At 29.9% G+C, this 25,860-nt stretch overlaps 1 protein-coding gene across 1 annotated transcript in view; it reads right to left on the bottom strand.

Moving 5' to 3' along the window:
• The window catches only part of LOC148313162 (putative cytochrome P450 301a1, mitochondrial), a 30,771-nt gene that overhangs the window by 3,359 nt on the left and 1,552 nt on the right, over positions 1-25,860 (bottom strand). Inside the window, exons 2-5 of the mRNA XM_088266195.1 lie at positions 3,674-3,867; positions 2,772-2,973; positions 1,566-1,728; positions 918-1,087 (exon numbers count right to left, since the gene is read on the bottom strand). Coding sequence (XP_088122321.1) covers positions 918-1,087; positions 1,566-1,728; positions 2,772-2,973; positions 3,674-3,867 — 729 coding nt within the window. The remainder of the gene's footprint in view (positions 1-917; positions 1,088-1,565; positions 1,729-2,771; positions 2,974-3,673; positions 3,868-25,860) is intronic.

Raw genomic sequence — 25,860 nt, 5'->3', positions numbered from 1 at the left:
TCAACCCACTTATAGAACTTTTTACTGTGCAACAGATCTTTTGTCTCCATTTGAAAAATATTTAGTAAGTATATTGAAAAAAAATAATTAAACAATACCTTTTCTTCAAAATGCAAAAACAACACTTTGTGCCTTGTAGCGGGTAAATATTTAGTTAAAATATGTTGTTTTTGCTGGGATATAGTACATTTTCTGGGCATTCCGAAAACATGCACCACTGAAAATTGACGATTTTTTATATATGACGTTGTTGAAAGGAGTGAGCGATATCTTATTATTGTTTTTATCTCCAGAGCTTATAGAAACCATATCTAAATCAACCTTTAGACTCATCTTACCTGATCTGTAAAACCATTTCACGATTTAATTTCCCAAACCTACCTTAAAACTATATAAAAACCCTTGACAAGCTTTACTCATCTTCTAAAAATTAAATATAACCTTTAACTTTTTACGACATGTTCTTATTTTAATTTCTTCAATGTATTTTAAATAATGCATATGAATGCAAATGAAATTAAATAATCCATATGAACCTAAGAGGCGTTATCTTAATGATTTGGAATAAATAAAAATACCTGAAATATACCTTGTATGTTCATACCATATGAACCTAAAAGGCGTTATCTTAATGATTTGAAATTAAAAAAAAAAACTTTTGTATACCTGAAATATACCTTGTTAAATTAATTATTTAAAAAACCTGTATACTTTTGTTCGCCTCCGTAGTGTAATGATCAGCACGCTCGGCTACCTTACTGGAGGTCCCGGGTTCGATTCCCAAGGGTGGTTATATAAATATAAGTGATTTTTTCACTCTAATATTTATTCAATATTACCCTGAACTGGTGTACCTGAAGCGAAGGGCTGATCACCTTTCCTTCATGTGTTAACGATCAAGAGGATTTGAAGAATACCTGAAAACTTCTTTGATGAAAGCCTTCGTGTATAAAAGTTGGTCCAGGTGCGAGGATGTTATCGGTGTATCGGGATCTGGAAGGACGGTCAGCAATTCTTCGTAGATCTTCTCTTGTTCCTCAGGCCTTGTGGCCAATTGGTAGAGAACGGAACACACGGCCATAGAAATCTGGAAATGACGTTTGATCCGATATACAAAACATCCTTTTATTCTCATTATAAATATGCAGTTTTAATGTATTCATTGAAAAATAAGCGTACAGAAGCTTAAATGCACATAGCGATCCATGGAATGATCCATGATTAAAAAAATATATATTAAAATTTAACACTATCCTTATGTTCATTAAATAAACAACTTTGTTTTAACCACTTTTTATTTGTACACTTTATCCAACCGGTTTCGACAAGAACCTTGTCATCATCAGGGTCTATGTACTAAATTCTTAAACATTGAAATACTCATAGTTAATTACCCTTCCCTTACCAAAAACTTCCACTCTCCTTATCTATCATTCATCGTTCACATTATGTAATACCACTTTAATAAAGACTACTTCGTGACTACGGGTTTCGGAATAATCATTCCATCATCAGGTCAAATGTTAAAAAAAAAAGATTTAAAAAAAAGAAAAAAAAATCCTTACTGTATCAATTCCCACGAGAATTAGGTCCAGAGCCATCACTGTAGCTATCTTGGGATCCTTTTCGCTTATGAGGACTCTTTCAAGGAGTGACAGGTCTAAATCTGAGGATACTTCTTTGGTCTTGAGTTTATCCAGCGCCATATCGATGTATTTTGAACAAATTCTGAAAATTAGGGAAAGGTTATGCCAAGTTTTATTAGGTTTACCTGTTTTTCTGATTTTTATACACATTTAACAAGAGTCTTCTTGCCCACTTTTTAATTTGTTTTTTCATGTATACGCCTTAAATGTTAATTTTTTAATTAATTATTGAATAAATTGAATTGAATTGAATTATATTATCGAAAATGTTTAAAAATATTAAACTAAGAGGGCGTCAGTAACTATTGTCTATTTAAAAATGCATTAAAAAAATGGAACCGCTTTTCTTGATTGTATTTAGAAAGTATGCTTATTTGATTAATTTCATTCATTGAATCGGCAGTTACCTTGTGGTAATATCTATTTATTTCTAATTTAAGGTTAACTTGTTAAATACCACTATTTCTTAAAATCTGCAACATTTTGAAACAAAAGAAATTCATAAAAATATAAATAATAATAAACCCAAAATGAACAATATGATAATTACTAAAGCCTCCCCGCTAATGTCTATGTTCCCACTGATAAAAAAATTGCAAATAAATCCGCTTCATCCTTCAACGTCCCATGGACACAACGCTAATGTTAAGACTTAGCTTCACATACGGTATTTGAAAATGATGCGGAATGCATTGAAATACCTGTCATGATAGATTTAAAAAAATAATAATGGTATTTTTCAAGTAAAATAAAAATTCTTTTCAATTCAAACCCTTATTCACACCCCAATGGTGCATAGGGCACTGCATTATATAAACACAGTGTTATCTTGATCGTTAACACACGAAGAAAAGGTTATCAGCCTCCGCTTCAGGGTAATATTGAAAAAATATTAGAGTGAAAAATAACTTAAAAATATTTAATAATAGATTTATATTATCCACTGACACTTCGTGATGGAATTGCATTTTTAATATATTATTAGATTAAAACCAATATTTTTAGCTTTTCCACTTTTTTTTTATTTGACCAGCGACCGGGTTTCGTCGTTACCGACATCATCAGACTGGTATTTAATATAATAAATAATTCCTAAAAGGTTAGGATGAATGAATATTCACTTACTCTATGAAGAAGTTCATGTTGTTGACGTATCGAGACCATAGGGGGGTGGGAAAGTACCGCCAGAAGGGTGCTTTAAGTTCAAGGGTGGCTACATTCCTGAGGGCGAACTTGGCTGCATTGATTATCTTCTGGGGTTCGGAATCTGCGGGGAGCTGAGGGTCCAGGCAGCCAAGCCTCACATCTAATGCAACACGACCAATGCCTGAAAAAATGGTAACATTAAACAAATTATTTCTCAACGTAGATGAAGAAGAATATGGAAATCTGGGTATTTACAGGGCTTACAACACAGAGGATAGAATGCCACACTATTCTGTCTTGGCAAATATTTTTTAAATACACACATGTTGAAAATACTTGAATGTGGACAAGTCAGCAGTCAAAATGATTAGCGGGTATGCATGAGGAGATTCATGAATATGGATGAGGCGAAGAATATTTGCAAAGATAGAATGGTGTGGCGTTTTATCCTCACTGCTTACCCCTATGGTAAAGTGGCAACATTGTTCTCCTCAAGTTCTTAAACATTTGTTTTGAATTTTTGATACAATGTTGCATTCAAATACGAATTTATATAAACAAAAATTAAACAAATGGTAAGACTTTTTTTAAACAGTTTTTTTTTACTGCAATGCAGCGCCATCTGTTGAACGAAACGGTAGCACACGTAAAAGAAGATTCACACTGAAGATAGCTTATGTTATCATTTAAAATGTTTTCGATTGCATTGTTGTTTCAAAGATTTTTAAAATTTTCATCGCTTCAAAAGAATTGTGAGATTATACATATTAAAAAATTATACATATTAGCAATTTATTTTCTTTCTTTTTTATTTTAACAAACTGAGCCACAGCATAGCATAGCCGAGTACAGCTAGCACATAATAAAGTAAATTAGCTTACATTCCAAAGACCACTTGTGTATCTCGTTGTCGAAGTCAGCTGGCATCTCGTCCTTACTGTCCTTCATGTCCTGCATTCTCTGTATAAAGTCGTTGGTCACCTGTTCAATGGGCTCTATGTACTTCCTTACTGTTTGTATCTGTAGGACCGGTTTCTGGACCTTGGTTCTGAACTGCCTCCATGGTTCGCCGTGTCTGTAAAGTCACCTAAATTATTATTGGCTTAGAATTTGCAAAACAACTTAATAAATTATTGGCTTGTAATTTGCAAAATAATCCAACAAATTATGGCTAAAACTTTGCAAAATAACCGAATAAATTATTGGTACTAATGCGAAAAACTACCGATTAATAATTGGCTAATAAATTATAAGTTTATAATTTGCAACATAATAAATTATTGGCTCATAATTCGCAGAGCAACCAAATAAGTTAATGGCTATTAATTTGCAAAATGACCGAATAAATTATTTGATAAAAAATTCTAAATAACCGAATAAATTATTGGCTAAAACAACTGACAGTCGTTTCCAAAATGACGAAGTCGTAAGTAATAAAAGTATGAGACCAATGATTGATTTAAAAATATTTGTCTTATTTACGTAGATAAATCCATTAAAATTACAGCCATAATGATGCATTTAAAATTTGAGCAATGATGACTGACTGTGATGGAAAAATATGTGAAGAGAAAAGAAAACAGTGAAGGCATAAAAAATCTAGTATAACATAATGTTTAAATGCATCGCAAGTATGTTTTCATACCATGCGCATCGAATTGTGGATATTTTCTAATATCCACAAGACGAGGAACTCAGCAAGCTTCTCTCCAGCGTGACTTTGAAGACCGTTACTTTAATTAATTTTTCTCATTTATACCGAACATTTTAATGACTTGGATTTTATTTCACGGAGAAGTAACTGGATTTTTGTTGTTTAGTAAAATATGAAATTTAATATTTTCATATAAATTAATATATTTAATGCAATATAACATACTTGATGAAACAATTTCAAATTTGCTGTTGTCCACTGTCGAATATTTCGATTAAAAATATTCGACAGTATTATTTTCTAGTTTATACCTTTTTTATAATCAATTAATTCATTTACACTTCATTTCCTCCGGCACTTATTTCCGCTTCATTCAATTGTATTTTCTTTTATTTCGTTTTAATTTGTTTGAATCCACAACCTTATTATAGAGTGCTTATAAAATATGCAGTCAAAAACTTGATTTAAATAAACTATCAATGTTCATTAGGTATAAAAAAAGTCAATAAAAAGTTTAATCTTTTATCCAAATGTTTATTTGATTTACGTTCTCTTTAAACATTCGCACACTCGTATCAATTCGATATTGAGTTAGTTGACGCGAAATTAAGCACCAATTTTTTACTATCGTAGGTGCATGTGCTAGATAGAAAAATATAAATTATTATATATATACTTCCTGTACTCTTAGTACGCTTTTATTTGTTTAAAAAACGCAAGTTTAACATTGTCTTTTATTGAATTATTTAATGTTGCTAGTATTTACCTTTTTTCTATTCCTAGCCGATATTAATCAGATGAACCAATATAATTCAAGTCTTTGCAAATGTCAAAAGTATCAAAAACAAAAGTTTTTGTTCTTGATAGTTTGAAATTATCTTTGTGTACATTTGGATATTATATGTATATATATATATATATATATATATATATATATATATATATATATATATATATATATATATATATATATATATATATATATATATATATATATATATATATATATATATATATATATATATATATATATATATACATATATATATATACATATATTTATATATATATATATATATATATATATATATATATATATATATATATATATATATATATATAATAAATCCCTTACAGCACCCAAATGGTGCATAGGGCATTGCTTCATAAACGCAGTGTTATCTCGATCGATTACACATGAAGGAAAGGTGATCAGCCCTCCATTTCAGGTACCAGTCCAGTGTAATATTGAATAAATATTAGAGTGAAAAAATCACTTGCCGTTCTGACCTCCAGAACGGTAGGCGAGCATGCTGACCATTACACTACGGAGGCGGACAAATATATATATATATATATATATATATATATATATATATATATATATATATATATATATATATATATATATATATATATATATATATATATATATATATATATATATATATATATATATATATATATAAATAAAAATATATATATATTTATATATTTATAAATAAATATATGTGTGTTTGTGCTTGTACGTATGTACGTTTCTATGTATGTGCGATTTGAGCCACATGTAGATTGCTAGCACAATCTGTCAAAAAAAATGTGAAGCAATCAGCCGGTAACGTTATTAAAACGAAGTTGTGGGATGTATTTTTTATTGCTCGTTCTTTAGTTCGGCCGTGTAGTGTAATTATTACACGGTAGTCAGGTGGTCAATTCGAGAATTCAGTGCAGAAAGTAATACATGCAACTTTCTCTGTGTGATATCGAGAAAGCACGGCGAGAATGTGCGAGGAGCAATTGTCATTACCGTAATACAATAAATTCATTTCCGACATGTACGGCTACCACGTTTTTACCGAGTCCTATGTTCGATTCTTGGCTAGGTTAATGCGTATTTAATTTAATTTTAAGAAATCGTTTTGTAACCTGTGTAACATAACATTAACAGAAGTTAATATATGTATGATGAGATGCCTGAATGTATGAAGAATGAAATGTTTTAATTTGTACCAGAAGATAAAAACATCTGTAAGATTTCGAAACTAATCGTATAATATAAATAAAACTCATATAAGTGGTATATTCAAGTGTTTAATTAAAAAAATAAAAAATAATCAAGAATAAAAAGAGTCTGAAAGAATTTAAAAATCAATGTTTTGTTTTACTGTAAGAAGATGTACATATATATATGATGTAAATTTAGTGTAAATAATATTTTGTATTGAATGTAATATAAGCTAACTAAAGAAATAATCATTGTAAAATACACTGATACAATGGTAAGGTATAGTTTTTGTTGTTGTTGTGCTTTCAGTTTGCAAATTGCATTTTAGGTTCAATATTTTTGCTACCAATAAGATGTGTGATACGAAATGTATCATTTAAAAGACAAAAAGAATGTGTTGCTTAAAATTGTTACATAGTCATATCAATACACAGTCCATATACATATATCGTTTTTTAAGTCTGATTTTGTTAAACTATATTCTAAATTAACATTTAACCGATATTTTATTCTGGATACTGAGTCGAGTCAAAATACCTTATATGATTATGAAAAAAAGGGAATATTATATATATATATATATATATATATATATACATATATATATATATATATATATATATATATATATATATATATATATATATATATATATATATATATATATATATATATATATATATATATATATATATATATATATATATATATATATATATATATATATATATATATATATATATATATATATATATATATATATATATATATATATATATATATATATATATATATATATATATATATATATATATATATATATATATATATATATATATATATATATATATATATATATATATATATATATATATATATATATATATATATAATAATATATATATATATATATATATATATATATATATATATATATATATATATATATATATATATATATATATATATATATATATATATATATATATATATATATATATTTACGCTTTTACGTATTTTGTATCGTCTGACCAGTGACCTAGATTATTTTTAATTTTAGTACGAAAATATTTGAGACCGACATGATAGTGGATATGAACGGAGAAAGTAGACCTCACGTGTTACGGCGTATGATTCTCAACTGTTGTGCGAAAACGCACTAACAGTTGAGACGTGTAGCGCTTCACGTTTTGCTCTTCTATTATCTAGAAGCAATTGAAAAAAATGTCCATTGTTTCCATACAAGGCCACTCAAAAGCTAGCCAATCATCCAAGGTGTGTATTTGAATACAAATTTGCGTATGAATACGAAATTTATGGAGATCGTTTAAATGACAACATAGAAGCGTTCGAAATGTGGTTACATTGTAGAATGATACGCATTACATGGGCCTCTAACATGTGCTTCAAAGAGCAAGAGTAGAAAGACAATTGATGGCTGATATCAACGTGCTGAAGGTTATTAGGATAGGAAGTTATTGTGCCTAATCATAAAAGGCAAAATAGAAGGCCGACGAGGTGTGGGCAGAAGACGGATCTCCTGGTTCCGGAATATATGAGACAGGACGGGGATCAGGACCGTATGATGATAAGATGCTGCCCATTCCATAGACCGATACAGTCAGCAACGTGATGACTTGTTGAATGTGCTTCAGAGAGCAAGAGTAGAAAGGCAGTTTGCTGACTGATATCAAAGTCCGGAAGGTATTCTATGTGGGGCATGTGCTTAGAGAGAAGTACGAGCTAAGTACACCTAATCATAAAAGGCAAAATAGAAGGTCGACGAGGTGTGGGCAGAAGACAGATCTCTTGGTTCCGGAATGTATAAGATTGGATGAGGATCAGAACCGTCGAGGCACTGTTTAGAGCTGCCCAAGACAAGGACAATTAATTAATCTCAAGTGATAGTTTACGTCAAGGGGACCTGACATGACACGCAGAGAAGAAGTTTACTTGTAAGCAACTAATCATTTGCAGTTGGCTTGGCCATGTACTCCGCATGCCTCCTGAGAGCTTTAATCAAGCTTGTATCTTTTACAAGGCATCAGGTTCGCGCCGACCAGGACGACCACTGCTGACAATTCGTCGGCAGTTCTCGTCAGAACTTCCCTGACTTGGGAGGATGCAAGGGAGCTGGCAGCCGACAGAAAAGCCTGGAGACAGTTTATGGACTCCACCTAGGGAGCGGATATGGTTTAATGAATTATTTGCAAGTCACTATTTTTTTTAAAGAAGAAAACAAATAACGAATTAAAAGTGTATTCGTAAATATTTAAAATAGACCATAAATTTTATTAATGGTGTGACCTTTAGTGACGTAATTCTTATACTGACAGTGTTGGCATTGAATTTAAAATTTGGTAATCGCTCCTACGAAATTATATACAATAGTTTAAGTTGTCTAAACTTCCGGATTGCTAACGGATTCATTTGATAAAATATTTTTTTTAAATCGTTTATCAACTTTGGGAGATTAAAGATTATAAAAAAACGAATATTTTCATTTTTGTACGTTTTTAATTTAGTATTTTATATTCATTTTCATACATTTATTTTCAATTGGAGTGATTGTGATGTACTTTTCTAACTTATCATCTCTATTCTTACTATCCTACCTGCACACAATCCTCTAAAATAGAGGCTTTGCGGGTTATTCCTTTTAAAAAAAAAAATTATTTAGATCATTATTTTTACCGTACATTATTACATCTCCGTTCAATGTGAGTGAAATTAAATCGCAATTTTTTATTTAAATTTTACTTAGTAAATACCGCTATTTCTTAAAATGTATTGTGACACATATTTCGATCGATTGCGAATTGAATACCGCAAACTGTGTTTAAAAATGATGCGGAATGCATCGAAACTCGTGTCACAATAGATTTTAGAGATAGTGGTATTTACTAAGTAAAATTTAAATTAAATATAGAAAAATATTACCACTAAGTAACTGCCGAATCTAATAATGAAATTACACCGAAATTATTTATCGCAAGCACAAATTTTTCCCTAAGTATAAAATATAAACAAACAAAAAAACATTGATTTTTATGTACGAGTATATTTCCCTGGACTGTTGACTGAAACGCTGGACTGATTACCCTGCCTTCATGTAACGCGGAAAGCGTGCTTCTTGACAGCTGCTGCCACATTAAATATTTTCAATTGAGTTGCTGTTTCACAAATTTTAAATATATTCGTTGCCTCGCAAGCATTGTGAAATTAAACAGATTAGAAATACGTTATTTGTATTTTCTTTCTTTACCATTAGACCAGATTGTGCCACAGCAACACGTGGCCGGGTACATTTATCTTTTAAAAAGACACTTTGTGGGGCAGATGTGTACACACGCATTATTGATAAATATTCAGATTTGATACTTAAAAATGGCTGGGATTTGCCAAATTGAGTACATCGTTAAAGTAAATTATTTATTTTTGTTAATCGAATTGAAAGTACCGCTCGGTTTTAAGCGTTATTAAGCAGTTGTGTCTGTTGGTACCTTACAAGGACGCCAATGGTCAGCTTAACGTGTTAACGTGCCAAGTCAATACGAGTTAACACGAATATCAATTATTTTTACATTTAAAATAAAAATACAGAATAGTTACACAAAATAAGTACTTGTAATATTTTAATAACAAAATTCCACATTTGTAAATTTGTGAAAGTAACTTAAAGAGGGATGGGAGATAAAGGAAGGATTAAAGCTCAAGTCAAAGACAAATTGTATGAAACTTAGGACATACCACGATATAAATGTCGAGTTACAACATTCCATATTCCTCTTAATTTATGTTGAGATGTAAAAATAATAAATAACCATAAAAATGTAAAGATAAGTGAAGAAAACTCAGATTTATGAACAAGTATTTGCAACATTTTGAGTTTGTCCAAATACTAAATAATAAATTGTCTGGTCAAATTATAAGCTTAAATAATAAAAATGAAAATGGTATTTCCTGGCGTTTCTTATGTGTGTGATTATATTCCAGGATTCGGACCTCACATACTAATATAAGAGTTTCTGCTTAGTAAAAAGCTGCTTTGCATCTCACCAATAGATGTCTCTAGTGAAGTTCTATTGATTCAAGAACAAGGTTTCTAAATTGGTTCATATATAGAACTTCCAAGAATTTGAGTAGTGTGGTTGTCAATAATGGATAGAATTGGTGAATGTTACACGTGTGTAAAGTGATCACTTAAACCAGCCTATGACGGTCGTCAGCCCCGTAAATGCCCAGACTTCCATATTCTTCTTCATCTTTGATGAGATGTTAAAAGATAATTCCTTTTTATTTATGTTGAGATGTCAAAAATATAGAAATAACTATAAAATTATAAAAATCAGTGAAGAAAACTCTGATTTATGAACAAGTATTTGGATAATGTATACTGGAATCGGATTTTTTTTAGGATATATGGCATATTGAAAAAATTAATTACCACTTTTTGAAGTCTTCGCCTTTCAATAATACTTTTCTTTTCAAAACCATATTTATTTCGAAGAAAAACTAATAATTTACTACAAAAACAAAGTTTAAGCAAAAAATTATATTACGTTCAATGTTCCCTAGGTAAAGAAAATTAATTTCATTAATTGATACGGCAGTCACTTTCTGGTAAAATCTATCAATTTTTAACCAATGTTTTACTCAGTAAATACCGTTTTTTCTTAAAATCTACTGTGACAAGTGTTTCGATACATTCCGCATCATTTTCATGTTTGTAACATGAACAAAAAGTGGTATATACGAATTAAAACATTAATTAAAAATAAAGAAAATTAAGTTGCAGTTTATCGTACATTGGGCCTTTAATCAATTTTTTTTTAAAGTTTTACTTAGTAAATATCACTATTTCTTAAAATCTACTGTGATATCATTTTAAAACACCGTATGTGCAATGAAAATGATGCGGAATACATCGAAACACGTGTCACATTAGATTTTAAGAAATAGTGGCATTTACCAAGTAAAACATTAATTAAAAATGGATAGATTTAACCACAAAGTGACTGCCGAATCAATTAATCAAATAAAAATTATCAAAATAATCCAACTGGGTTTATCGGGTTAAAACGTTGAGCCGACGAAATTCATATTTAAAATTTAATACATTCATACATTAATTTTGCAACATTTACGTATTGCTTATACAACAAGTAAAGTAGGTCAAAAATTTGCAACCAAATACGTATAAGAAAATTTTCTTCACATTTCTTCACGAATCTGACCATGATATGTCAGTAAAATCAAGATATTATACTACAAGTTTCGTTTTATCAATTTTTAAGGGACTTCTTCTTCTTATTCTTTTTGTAGATCCTATGGATCTGTTTGCGCCTCCACCTGTCGCTTTAGGATGTTGATTCTCTGCTATTTTTCCACCTTTTTGGAGATCTGCCTGGAGGTCTGCGTCCTTCAGGGTTTCCTTGAATACGTGGAAGTCTGTCTTCTGACATTCGGTTTACATGCTCATTCCAGTATCGCCTTAGATATCGCTTCACTCCTTTTAAGAACGTCATAAATCAAAAATCGACAATTTTCAGTTGTGCATGTTTTCGGAATGCCCAGAAAATGTACCATATCCCAGCAAAAGAGGCATATTTTCAACTTAATATTTACCCGCTTCAGGGCAAAAAGTGTAGTTTTTGCATTTTCAAGAAAAGGTATTATTTAATTATTTTATATAATATACTAAATATTTTTCAAATGGAGAAAAAACCTTCAGATTTTACCTAAAAAGATCTGTTGCACAATAAAAAGTTCAGTAAGTGGTTTGATATTTATTTTTAATACATTGTATTATATATTTAAACTTTAAAAACGTTCTCCTGAAAATTTAAGTTTTTTGTTTTTTGACATTCTTGAAAGGAGTGAGCGATCTGCTTCGGATGTCGGTGTTTCTTACTCGGTCTGAGAGTCTTCATCAGATCCATAGCCGACTAAGTGACTGATGGTACAAATTACCAGGATGTGCCTCCTTATCGTTAATCGTTCACTTTTTGTAATACCACTTTAAAAAAGCACTAATTCATGACTAACGGTTTCGGAATAATCATTTCATAATCAGGTCAAATGTAGATCTGATGATTTTTGGTCATGATATGGTGTTTTTTAAAGTGAACGATGAATGATGAGGAGTGTTAAATTACTTTTCCACAAAGTTAACCAAGCTTTTGATATATAAATTAAATTACCAGTGGATCAATTAATTAAACATGCCAATACGAGTATGGGTATGCAACTCCATGTGCCTTTAAAGCTATTCACCCTTACTTGCTAATCTTCTTTATTTCCTTTCCCATATGCAGTAAATTAAAACCTTAAAAATCAGATGTTAAAATATATACGACACGAAAAGTAACATAACGATATTTGAGATAAGGCAAAAACGTCAAAATGAATTAATTAAGTTGAAATGCGTTCTCTCAGACGAATGTTCGGCAAACGTTAATAGATGCTCGAATGGAGATATCAGGAAAGAATGCAAGGCAATAAGCGTGATCGAAGAAATCAAGAAAGGCATGTTGAGACGGTTTGGGCATGTGAATCGAATGAGTGAAGAAAGAATAGTATAACAAATTTATAAGGCGTATGTGGTTGGTAATTATAGAAGCAGAGGAAGACTGAGGAAAACTTGGATAATTGAGTATTTCAAATACTTGTGCGTGGTCAGGTCAGGAGTCAGTATAATCGACGGGTATTTAAGGAGATGCACGAATGAGGCAGAGACAATTGTCAAGCAAAGACAGATTGTGACGTTTTATTCACTCTGCCTACCCCTGCATGAAGCGGCGTTTTTTTATATTTTGGAGTATTTACTCATATTTAAGTTTTATTAAGTACGTACGTTAAAATGTTTATAACCAAATTCGCAAGTACGAGTGTTGTAACGTACATTGTAAATCACTTTCCAAAGAAGTTTATTGGAGGTCAAGTCTTTATTTTATCTCAATATAATATAATTTGTTGGCCTCGTAAATACAGGAAATTATTTTTGGAGAGATACGTATATTATAAACCTTTGTAATTTATTTATTCAAAATATGTACAACATTGACAAGATTATGAACATGATATTCAAATTGGTAGTGAGTTGACTGTTTTGTAGAAAGGACAATGTACAACGTTCAAAAGATTATAAACTTAATATTCAAATTGGTAGTGAGTCGGAAAGGATACTGATTTAAAAATTTAATAAAAAAATAAGATATTTCACTTCAAAGTTATAAATGGCACAAAACGAAGTATTTATTCAAAACACATTGAAAGTTATCCGACCGCATTTCCAGATCTGATTCAGAAGCATCTAGGCTTCCTGACAGACCTCTTTTGAAGCATTTTTATTGTAGTTTGTTTTATGAACTCAGTTGCGAAATTTATGTAAAATTTAAACAAAATTGTATCCTAATTTTACTGCGAATTTAAAAGCTTTTAATATCCCTGTCACTGCCAATCTAAATAATCTAGCTTTTAAAACCACCACCAAATTTCTAAAGGTGTCCCAGTGTGCCTACACTAATAATATGTATTTTGACCGAATTTTTAAATCGAATCAGAGACCTCGTGCTGATAATTTTGGTTAGAAAAGAGCACTTAGTGATCCGATGTTATTTATTGATATATCGATGATACATTATGGACAGCTGTATGTAAATTAAGTAAAAATTCTTGGGAGTCTTTCCCGATGTAATTATTTTTAAAAATTCCATTACTTATCTCGTTTTTGCATAAAATTAACTTTACACCCATAAATAAAAAAATGGAATAAATTAACCTTTTCTCTAACCTTTAACACGCTGGATGTACGTGCCAGGCGCGTACTTATAATTTGCCCTGGTGCGGAATACGCGCTAGAATAATTACGTAATGTAAAATATACCCTTACAGTCTAGACACAGTATTTTATGTCAGTGTGTAAAGTCAGTGTAAAAAAATATTTGAAAAAATAAACAAATAATTAATTTTCATGAATAAATGAATAATGATTAAAAAAAACACTTCGTTTTTTACCACTTGAGTTTTATTATAGACTACATGTTTCAGAAGTTAAACTTCCATCATTCAGGTCTGTATAATAAATTATTAATTCAGGTTACTATACAGACCTGAATGATGGAAGTTTAACTTCTGAAACATGTAGTCTATAATAAAACTCAAGTGGTAAAAAACGAAGTGTTTTCTTTAATCATTGTAACATGTCTTACCACAAAGTTAATGCCGAAACAATAAATAAAATAAAAAATGAATAATTTGCGAATGTATATGCAGCTTTAGTCCCCTTGACCATTCATGTCTATACTCGCTTGTCTCAAATAGAGTATAAACATGAACCGCGCATGAATGCTTCACACATAGTAAACTGTGTGTACTAGTATATACAAAAATAAATTTCGTATCATTTCATAATTTTAATATAGTTATATCATATTTGAAGATTGTTATTCTGTCAGCATCTTGTAATTGTTTGCGATATATTGAATGCAGTAAGTGTGCTAGCCCGCATATATGCCGAGACCATTATATTTTAAAATTGTATGTACATATGTATATAACGTGGTAATATTTTTCTTTGTAAATTGGGTGTAAATAATATATAAAGTGGGTGTATAATAATGTATAATTTTTTCTACCGGATGTCTTTTGTTTTATTCTGTGCGACGCATGCGACATCTGGTGGTAGAACTGTTTTAAGTAGGTACTATTTGTAAGTACTTAATAAAATGTATAGGTAGGTACCTAGGTATTTTATTATATGTATACAAATAAACCTTGAGTTGACATCTTCACGATACAGGGCATTGTGTCCGGTGTAATAAATTATTATTATCAGTTATGCAACTGCACATAGTAAATACGAACCGCACATCGGTTGAACCATTCAGAAACATAGCTATTATCTTCAACCATTATGTCAGTGACCCAAATGACATCTCTTGACAATTAAGGTTCAAAGCCTATAGAGGCACAAATGGTGATCTGACAAAACGCGTCATGTTCTGAATATTAAGGCGGGATAATCGATAACACGCAACTTAATTTTCTTTAAACCCAGGTAACATTAAAAAAAAGTTTTTCTTCGAAAATTCAATGTATGGTTTTGAAAAGAAAAGAGTTATTGAAAGGTTACTATTAAAAAAATGTGACATATTTTTTCAGTATATATTTAAACAAATTGTGTGCGGAGACACGTCTGGCTCCTAGTCGTTTGCTGAATTCTATGTTTGCGAGTACCCCCTTTATTCATTGATACTAAAATTCGAGAGCGTATAGATCGGCTGTCCAAACTTAAAACACAGTATGGGACATTTTTTTTGACAAATGTTTTTATTCATTTTTGGACTATGTAGATTCTACTTAGTCCAAAAATGCAAAAAAAACGTTTGTCAACAAAATGTCCCTTACTGTGTTTTGAGTTTGGACAGCCGAGATGATCTAGTTTTTATAATTGTTTTGGCATTAAAGTGTTTTCATTTAAATGTCATCTTGTCACCTCATAATATTAATAATAATGATAATAATATTGCCCAATCTATATAGCACAATTTTCGTAAAAAATCACCCCAAGGGTCCTTTACTAACTATCACGCCGCCTCCCCGCATGGGTAGGCAGAGAGAATGACACGTTTTTATGTGAGTCCTCGGCAGCATCTATGGTTGAGTTGATTAAACTTTACATTTATCAGAAAATTCTTATGAAAATAAATGTAAGATTTGTCCTGAATAATTTTACATACTACATATTTTTCATCCGTCATACTAGGTCTCTAAATATCTCTCTCTGTAAATACTTCCATATTCTTCATCTATGTTGATATGTCCAATATATGTAAATAACTCCCAAGTGGAGATACTTAGATATGTGAACAAGTATTTGGACACACTCAAAATATTGCGTCTCTTTTTCTTGTTGACCTTTCAGTTATTGTTAAAATTTATGAAATACAAAAATATGCATACAATTATAGTCAATAAACCTACCTACAAAGGAATGAAGCAAGCTTGAAATATTTCACGGCGCCCTTGAAATATTTATTGCTTTATTGCTGATTTTTTTAATACCAAAAACAGAGCCATTAATCAATAATTACTTCTTGTCTTCGGATTTACTTATAAATCTCTATATCTCTGTATCAAAACTAAGAATTTTTTTTCATTTATACCTAACAAAATATTTAACCCCTTAACAGTTGTATTTTGGCGACAAAATTCATCTGTGCTGGAAATTGTCACCCACAAATCGAAAGAAGACTGTCCGAACACCACTCCAGTTTATGTATTAAATGTTAAAATCATGTATTTTATTATTTAAAAAAAAAAACACATAAAAACTAATTTTGTGACAATTTTTGAAGCTAGTTATGGTATTTTAAAGGAATGTTTGAAATGCCATAAGAAAATGCCATACGTACAGGGTAAAGAATGAAAATGGCGTAGAAGAGCCCCAACAAGAAGGAGGTATGCAGTGGCGTGCACAGAGGTTTTTAATCAGGATAGGCAGTAGGGTTGGGTAAGGATAAGGCATAGTAGACAATGGTTGTGTTTCTATATGGAACGCGAGTAATCCAGGGGGGGGGGCACTGGTTTTCTACCTTTATAGAATGCATATAGGTATCATATTACAGGAAGTCATAAATGTGCTAAATTGTTAATTTAATCGTCAAAATATCGAACAATTTGAAAGGTATGACTTACAATATTCATAAGAGTGCCAAATCGTTCAATTGTTCGACCGAATATCGAACTTTTTTTTTTATTTATTCGAGAATTGTACAGCTTAACATTCAGTAAAAGTATATAATAAAAAAAAGTTACATTAATAAAAAAAGCCAATTACACAATTCCACATTTATGTTATATTCAAACCCTTATCCGCACCCCAATGGTGCATAGGGCACTGCATCATATAAACCCAATGTTATCTTGATCATTAACACATGAAGGAAAGGTGATCAGCCTTCCGCTTCAGGTACCAGTCCAGGGTAATATTGAATAAATATTAGAGTAAAAAAATCGCTTATATTTATTTTACCCCTCCTGGGAATCGAACCCGGGACCTCCAGTACGGTAGCCGAGCATGCTGACCATTACACTATGGAGGCGGACAAATGTTTATGTTATAACAACGATAAAAAAACAAAAATGAATAAAAAATAAATAAAAAAGAGTGGTAGTGTGTGTGTGTGTGTGAGGAAGAAAGTAAAAGGGTAAGGGTATGGTATAAAAAATAGATTTTGCATGAAGGAGAATTCACATGTATAACGTATGACGTTCTAATGAGTGCCAGATTGTTAAATTATTCGACAGAATATCAAACAATTTGTAGTGAAGGATTGCTATGACCAACTTAGAAAACCTGATGTTTATGTTGTCATATTGTCATCACCAGAACGTTCATACATCGCTCACTCCTTTCAAGAACGTCATAAATAAAAAAAAATCGATTTTTCAGTAGAACTTTTTTAACGTTCAAAAATATAATACAATATTAAAAATAAATATCAAGCCACTTATTGAACTTTTTACTGTGCAACAGATCTTTTTAGGTAAAACCTGAAGGTCTTTTCTCTATTTGAAAAATATCAAGTACATTTAAAAAATAATTAAACAATACCTTTTCTTCAAAATGCAAAAACAACACTTTTTGATCTGTAGTGGGTAAATATTAAGTTAAAAATGTACCGCTTTTGCTGGGATATAGTACATTTTCTGGGCGTTCCGAAAACATGCACCACTGAAAATTTACGATTTTTGATTTATGACGTTCTTGAAAGGAGTGAGCGATGTATGAACGTTCTGGTGATGACAATATGACAATATGACAACATATGACAACATAAACATCAGGTTTACTAAGTTGGTCATAGCAATCCTTCACTACAAACATAATTGAGCTGACACCCTTCACACGTTCAGTACTTTGCTGTTTCATTCTAACTAACAGTGGAAAATTACTGCGTTTTGTAATACATTTGACACAATTTGACAAAGACAATTGTACGGAACGACATGAAAATCTTTTTGTTTTGTCATATTTTTCTTAATATAATACTAGTAATATTATATGTAATTATTTACTATAGTATACCACAAGCAATCGCAGGCATGCATACGTAGTACGTATGGTTTCTATCGACACGCTATTAAATAGTGTTTTAACTCACTTATATCACATGTTATGTGCAATATTTTTTACACTGAAATGATTTTATTTTTACATCGACCTTCTCGAATATAAGAACTTTATCCCGAAACTAAAGATTTGCACGTGGCTGAGGGGCATTGCACTGTAGTCGGTTTATAAATAAATAAAAATCTATAATTCATAGATATGCAAATCTTTATTTTAATGTATTATCAATAAAAAAGACCAGTTTATTAAAGATATGTGATATCGATATTTATGAAATTAACGTCAGAAATAGGAATAGATTGAAATGTACAGGTTTAATTTTCAAAAATATCAGCACGTTTTCGCAAAAAGTACAAAAGAAATTTGAATGTTAAATAAAATAAAAACCCTAACAAGAAGTTAAGTTTTTAAAAAATTACTCAAAAAGTTACAAGAGTTTTTTTTATGTACATTTCTATAATTTATATTTGAAGCACTAACTTCGTGATTTTCCATTTTATAATTAAAAAGTAACATTGTTTTAAAATCACTATAAATATTTTATTATAACTTAATTATAGTGTCTACCGGTTTCGAAGCTAACCGCTTCTCTATCAAGATATATAATCAGTCTTGATTCGAAAACGGTAGACATTATAATAAAGTTATAATAAAACATTAATTGTGATTTTAAAACAAAGTTACATTTTAATTAAAATATACATTTCTTTTTACTATCTTAATATTAAAAAAGCTTTTCTCTCTAATAAGGAGAGCTCTTGTGCTTGGAGAGGGACTTGCATTTATTATTTATTGTTATGTTTGTGGGTGATATAATTTTTTTTCTCGATTAACATGTAGATAATTCATTTAATTGATTTTTTTTAGCATTTTAATGTCTATTTTTTATGTCTGTAGAAAGGTTATTAAAGTATTTGATTCCCAAATATTTAAAGTTCTGTTGGAATTTGGTATTGCATTTTGCTGTTTAAAAAAAACGTTAAGTCTCGAAGATGAACTTTTCTTTAGATTCAAGTATTTTTCACCCTTAAATAATTGAAGAATTGCTGTTTTCTGAAATTGGTTTACAACAAAAAATAAAATTATGTTTAATAGTTATAAGAAGAAAAGGAATATTAATATTATCACTATTAGAGTATTTTCATTTATTTATATTATTTAAGTATTTTAAAATGTACCACCTTCCCTCTTTACGGGAAATCTCAGTGAGGCGATACTATTGTCATTTATCATTATCATTATTTTATCATTATCTACACCTGTATATGCACCCTTGAGGCAGTATTTTACAAAAATTGCGCTATAAAATAATAAAAATTATAACTTTTATTTTATCATTTTTACATTCTACATGTCCGAGTTTTCAGTCTTATATTTATTTAGTATCACCCTGGACTGGTACCTGAAGCGAAGGACTGATCACCTATCCTTCATGTGTTAACTAACGATCAAGATAACATATATTATGTATTTTTTGACATCTCATCAAAGATGAAGAAGAATATGAAAGTCTAGGCATTTATGGGGCTGACGACCGTCATAAGCTGGTTTAAGTGATCACTTTACACGCGTGTAACATTCACCAATTCTACCCATTATTGATAACCACACTAATCAAATTCTTGGAAGTTCTATATATGTGAACCAATTTTAAAACATTGTTCTTGAATGACTAGAACTTCACTAGAGACATCTATTGGTGAGATGAAAAGAAGCTTTTTATTGAGCAGAAACTCTTTTATAAGTATATTATCTTTGATGAGATGTCAACAAATAATATGAAAATAACTCCTGTAATTGGAGATAATCCAGATTTTGTAAACAAGTATTTGGACACACTCAAAATGTTGTGAAGATAACACTGCCTTTATATGATGCAATGCTTTATGCACCATTGGGTGTGGATAAGGGTTTGAAGAATGAAGAAGAATTTTACCTGCAGACAGGCCTCTAAAAATAGAGGCTTTTTGGGTTATTAATTGTTTTTTTAAAAAAAGTTATATGATTGTAATCAATGATTTAGGATCAGTAGATATGTATAAAAAACTGGTAAACAAAAGGTTGTTGTAAAATAAACAATAATTAGGAAAGCTTGTACTCGAGTACCTACCTAGTTTGAGTGGTCAATAAGTTTACATGGAAGAAAAAGAAAACTGGAAATACACGAAGCCACTGTTTGTTTTTCAATTGAGCAGCTAAAATAAAAGAATGCGGTATTTTAGATGAGTTCTGGGCGTAGACCCGCCATATCTGTAAACCGGATTGATGACATTACCATCCGACTACTAACTGTGGAAGATTTGCCACAATGGAAATCAAGGTAGCACCTGCGAACTAAGTCCCACGTGGTAAATCCGCCTGGAGGCCTAGAGCTTTATTCAAACGAAATTACAAGTTTAAAACATTTTATTGCGCTCAAATACTTGTTTACAAATCTGAATATCCATTACAAAAATTTAAAAACAATATTTTTTTTTTAAATTATAAAAAATACATGTTTCTAGTAATAATAATAATTATAAATTTGGATAATTTATAAGGAGATTAAAAAAAATATTAATAAAAATATATATATGTATATATATATATATATATATATATATATATATATATATATATATATATATATATATATATATACATATATGTATATATATATATATATATATATATATATATATATATATATGTATATATATATTTATATTTATATATATGTAATAAAATACCTAGGTACCTACCTATAAATTTTATTAAGTACTCACAAATAGTACCTACATAAAACAGTTCTACCACCAGATGTCGCATGCGTCGCACTGAATAAAACAAAAGACATCAGATAGAAAAAATATAATATTGTTAACTGTCAGAATCAGATAGATAGAAAATTATTGTGAAGATTAATTAAGAATAAACTTTTACTGTCGTTTCTTTAATTACAAAGCAACACATTGTGTATTCTAAAAATATCCAATAAAATTTCTTTTTAAAATTGGGCGTGAATCAACTCAATTATATTATAAACTTTCTGATCAATATCTGCACACAATATTGCATTTTCTCATTTATATTTATTTTACCAAAAAAATCACTTACAAAAGACGTTTATACAATCAAATATATTATTATAAACATATTTTAGAGGCCTGCCTGCAGATAGAATCTTCTTTGACTTCAACTTCAAACCCCTTATCCAAACCAGATGATGCATAAAGCACAGCATCATATAAAGTCTGTGTTCTCTTGATCGTTAAAACGTTATTTTTACATGCTATGATATGAGAGTATGAAACGCCACAATCTTCTGTCCTGACATTTATTCCTTGCTTCCTTCACATCCATAAATCTTGTCATACATGCCCTCCGATTACGAAGACTTTTGACACAACCAGATTTGAGTTTTAAATGATCTGATCGTGCTTTTTTTCTTTCTTTTTCGGCCGTCCTCGTTCTGTTCTCCCGCTTACATTCATAATAATTCGTGTAAAATATGAAATCCGAACATTGTTGTTTTATGAAGAAACCTGTAGTCAATTAATTCACACGCACGTATGATATTATTTATTGTAGTTTTGCGATTTCACTATTAGTAATTCAATGAAAATACTTTACCGTGTATTTTTTTACCGCATGGTTATTGCTTTTGGATAATAAAAATCTCAGTCATTTTTAAGTTACAGATCTGTAATTAAGGCCCAGCATTCGTTATGTTGCAACTTTATTTCCTCTAAAGGTATCATTTTACGTAAATGATTTTTTTCGCATAACACCGTTTTTGCATTAAAAAGTAAGTTTTTATTCGAAGAATGTAATTATTTGGTTTTGAAAAGTAAAGAGTTATTAAAAGGTAAGGGCATTAAAAAATATTTAAATATGTATATTTATATATATATATATATATATATATATATATATATATATATATATATATATATATATATATATATATATATATATATATATATATATATATATATATATAAAGGGTCCGCCAAATAACTTTTTTTTTCAAAAACAGGGCGCAAAACATCGAGTGTAGCTTCGGCTGTGTGGCACGTAGCGCCGTCCTGTTGAAACCAAATGTTGCCAATATCCTCCTCTTCAATTTTTGTGAACAAAAATCCGTTCAACATGGCCCGATAACGATCGCCATTGACTGTAACGGCCACTCCTTGCTCATTTTCAAAGAAAAATGGCCCAATTATGCCTCTGGACCAAAATCCGCACCAAACAGTGACTCGTTTTGGGTGTACCGGCTTTTCAATGTATGCGTGCGGGTTTTCTGTGCCCCAAATACGACAATTTTGCTTGTTTACATACCCGCCAAGATCAAAATGAGCTTCATCCGAAAAGATGATTTTTTTGGCAAAATCGGCATCTTCTGTAAGTCGATCGCAGGCCCACTCAGCGAAGCGAAAACGCATTGGATGGTCAGTTGGCTTCAACTCCTGAACCAATTGGACTTTGTATGGCGTCATACCAAGGTCTTTATGCAAAATTTCGTCTCAATGATGTCTCCGAAATGTTCAATTGTTGAGAACGACGGTGAATTGATGTTGATGGCGCTTCACGCACACTTTCTGCCACAACATCGATATTCTCGGGTGTACGCACTGTTTTTGGCTTTTCACGCTTTGGTTTATCGATGAGGATGCCAGTTTCTTTCACTTTTTTCACAAGATAACGAACATACGGAGCTGACGGTGCTTCTCTTCTTCCAAAAACCGTACGCAATTTTCGCACACATTCTGCAACATTACCATGATTTTCAAAGTAATGTCGCAATATTTCCCAGCGTTGTTCAAGCGTATACACAACCATATTCGCTCAGCGGAAGGATAAAACTAATTATCTGTCAAATCAGACATGAGCTAAGTGTTACCATTCACGAAATAAGCACTAGTTGAAAAAAAAAACTTTAGATGGCGGACCCTATATATATATATAAATATATATATATATATATATATATATATATATATATATATATATATATATATATATATATATATATATATATATATATATATATATATATATAAATATATATATATATATATATATATATATATATATATATATATATATATATATATATATATATATATATATATATATATATATATATATATATATATATATATATATATATATATATATATATATATATATATATATATATATATATATAGGTATTCTAAAAAAATTAAAAAAATATTCAATAAATATTCTTTAAAAAAATCGGGCTTAAATTAACTCAATTCTTTAATTTTTGGTCGTAAATAGAAATATAAATTTTCTGATCATTAATTTTCTTATTATTACACAATATTGCGTTTTCTCTTATTCTTCCCACTTACAAAAACTATTCACTTACGAAAGACGTTTATAAAATCAGAATTTAAAAAAAAAATTTATGACGTACTATGATGAAAATCCTTTAAGAAGAATGTTTCGTATCACACCGAATAACTAATGTGACGTAAGTTAAAATAGTTACATATTTGCGAAGTGAAGAGGATAAAGCTATTGAATAAAGACGATCTCATTTTTTTTTACATTGATCTAAAAGGTTTTATGGAAATTTTTCCTCATGACTCAACCCTGTAAACGAACTTTTAAGCACAAATATAAGGATATATTAGGCGATATTATTATTATTTTTTTAATATTAGTTGTAATATAAGTGAGCTTATATTACAACTAATATTAAGACTTAATTTACGTCATCTTTAAATATATTTACATCTCCTTACAGCAAACAAATCATTTATTTCAAAATTCTTTCAGACTCTTTTCATTCTTCATACATTCAGGCATCTCATCATACATTTCAAACCCTTATACATTAAACAATTTTGCGACTCGGTTTTTTCAACAATGGCAGTCTTATTTTATCCTTATTTCTAGTAATATCTTCATGACAATTTTTGTTTAAAACTGTTTTATCCTTAAAATATTTAGGTAATTTATCGATACAAAAATTATCAGCATACTTTTAAGTCTCTTTTTTTCTTAGATAACTTGTTGAGTTCCTCTCTCATTTTTTTCTTTATTATAATATCTATTTTCCTTAAGAACTATTCTCATCGCTTTATTTTGTATACTTTATTTCAATTTCCAAAATTATTTTTTGATATTGTAATGGGATAAAATTTTACGTTCATTCATTTTTTCTTTTTCAACCGAAAATTTCAATGGCTTAGATTTTAATTTATTGTTAAGTACTTAAATTTTATTTATTTTTACGTATTTTTTCTTTATGTATATAAAAATTACTGGTCAAATTACAAGATACATAAAAAAAATAGTCATGTTTTCAAGCATTTCCCAGTATGTGAAAATATTCCGGGGTTCGGATTTTGCATGCAAAAAAAAGGGTCTGTGCTAAATAAACTGCTCCCCCAATCCAACATAGATGACTATTGTAAACTCATATGTACTGTGTCATGAGATTGATTAATATATATAGGAGTTCCAAAAATTTGAGTAGTGTGATGGGAAGAATGGTGAATGAATATTGTACGTGCGTAAAGTGATCACTTAACCAGCCCATGACAGGTCATAAGTCCTGTAAATACTTAGATTTCTACATTCTTTCTCACCTTTGTTGAGATGTCAAAAAAAACGGAAAAATGTTTAGTTATTTTTTATAATTTAAACACTTGAATATACACATTAATGAGTTTTATTTATACATGTATATACGACTAGTTTCAAAAACTTACAGATGTTTTCATCTTCTGGTAAAAATTAAAACTTTATTAACTTGTTTTTAAGTTTTGATTTTTACCAGAAGATAAAAACATCTGTAAGTTTTTGAAACTAGTCGTAAATATAAATAAAACTCATTAAAGTGGTATATTCAAGTGTTTAATTATAAAAAAAAACATCAACATGTCATTCCACAAAGTTAATGCCGAATCAATAAATAACATTATTTAGTTATGTCGTTTTTAAGTATTAAAAATTACTGGAACTTGTAAAGTGGCGCTTTAAATAATAAATTGTTAAATCAATGAATAACTAACGTTATTTCTTAAATTGTATATAACGACATAATCAAAATTTTCGTTGAAAGCTTCATAGGTGATAGATATGCGTATCTCTATAGGAATATATTGAAATTCGTAAGTTAGCAAAAGCTTTTATGCATTTTAAGCTCTACCGCCTAAAAATATCGTTTTCAATTTTAATAAAAATGCCAAAGAACTCGTTGGCATTGGATATGGGTATCCTGAGGAATCGATGACCCTCAATAGTCGTAATT

This window comes from Brachycentrus maculatus, unplaced genomic scaffold (genome assembly GCF_059751285.1).
Source record: "Brachycentrus maculatus isolate JH-2025_06_01 unplaced genomic scaffold, ASM5975128v1 h1tg000017l, whole genome shotgun sequence".
NCBI classification, from domain to species: domain Eukaryota; kingdom Metazoa; phylum Arthropoda; class Insecta; order Trichoptera; family Brachycentridae; genus Brachycentrus; species Brachycentrus maculatus.
Note: the sequence above shows the minus strand (reverse complement) of the source record. Positions and strands in the feature narration are given on the sequence as shown.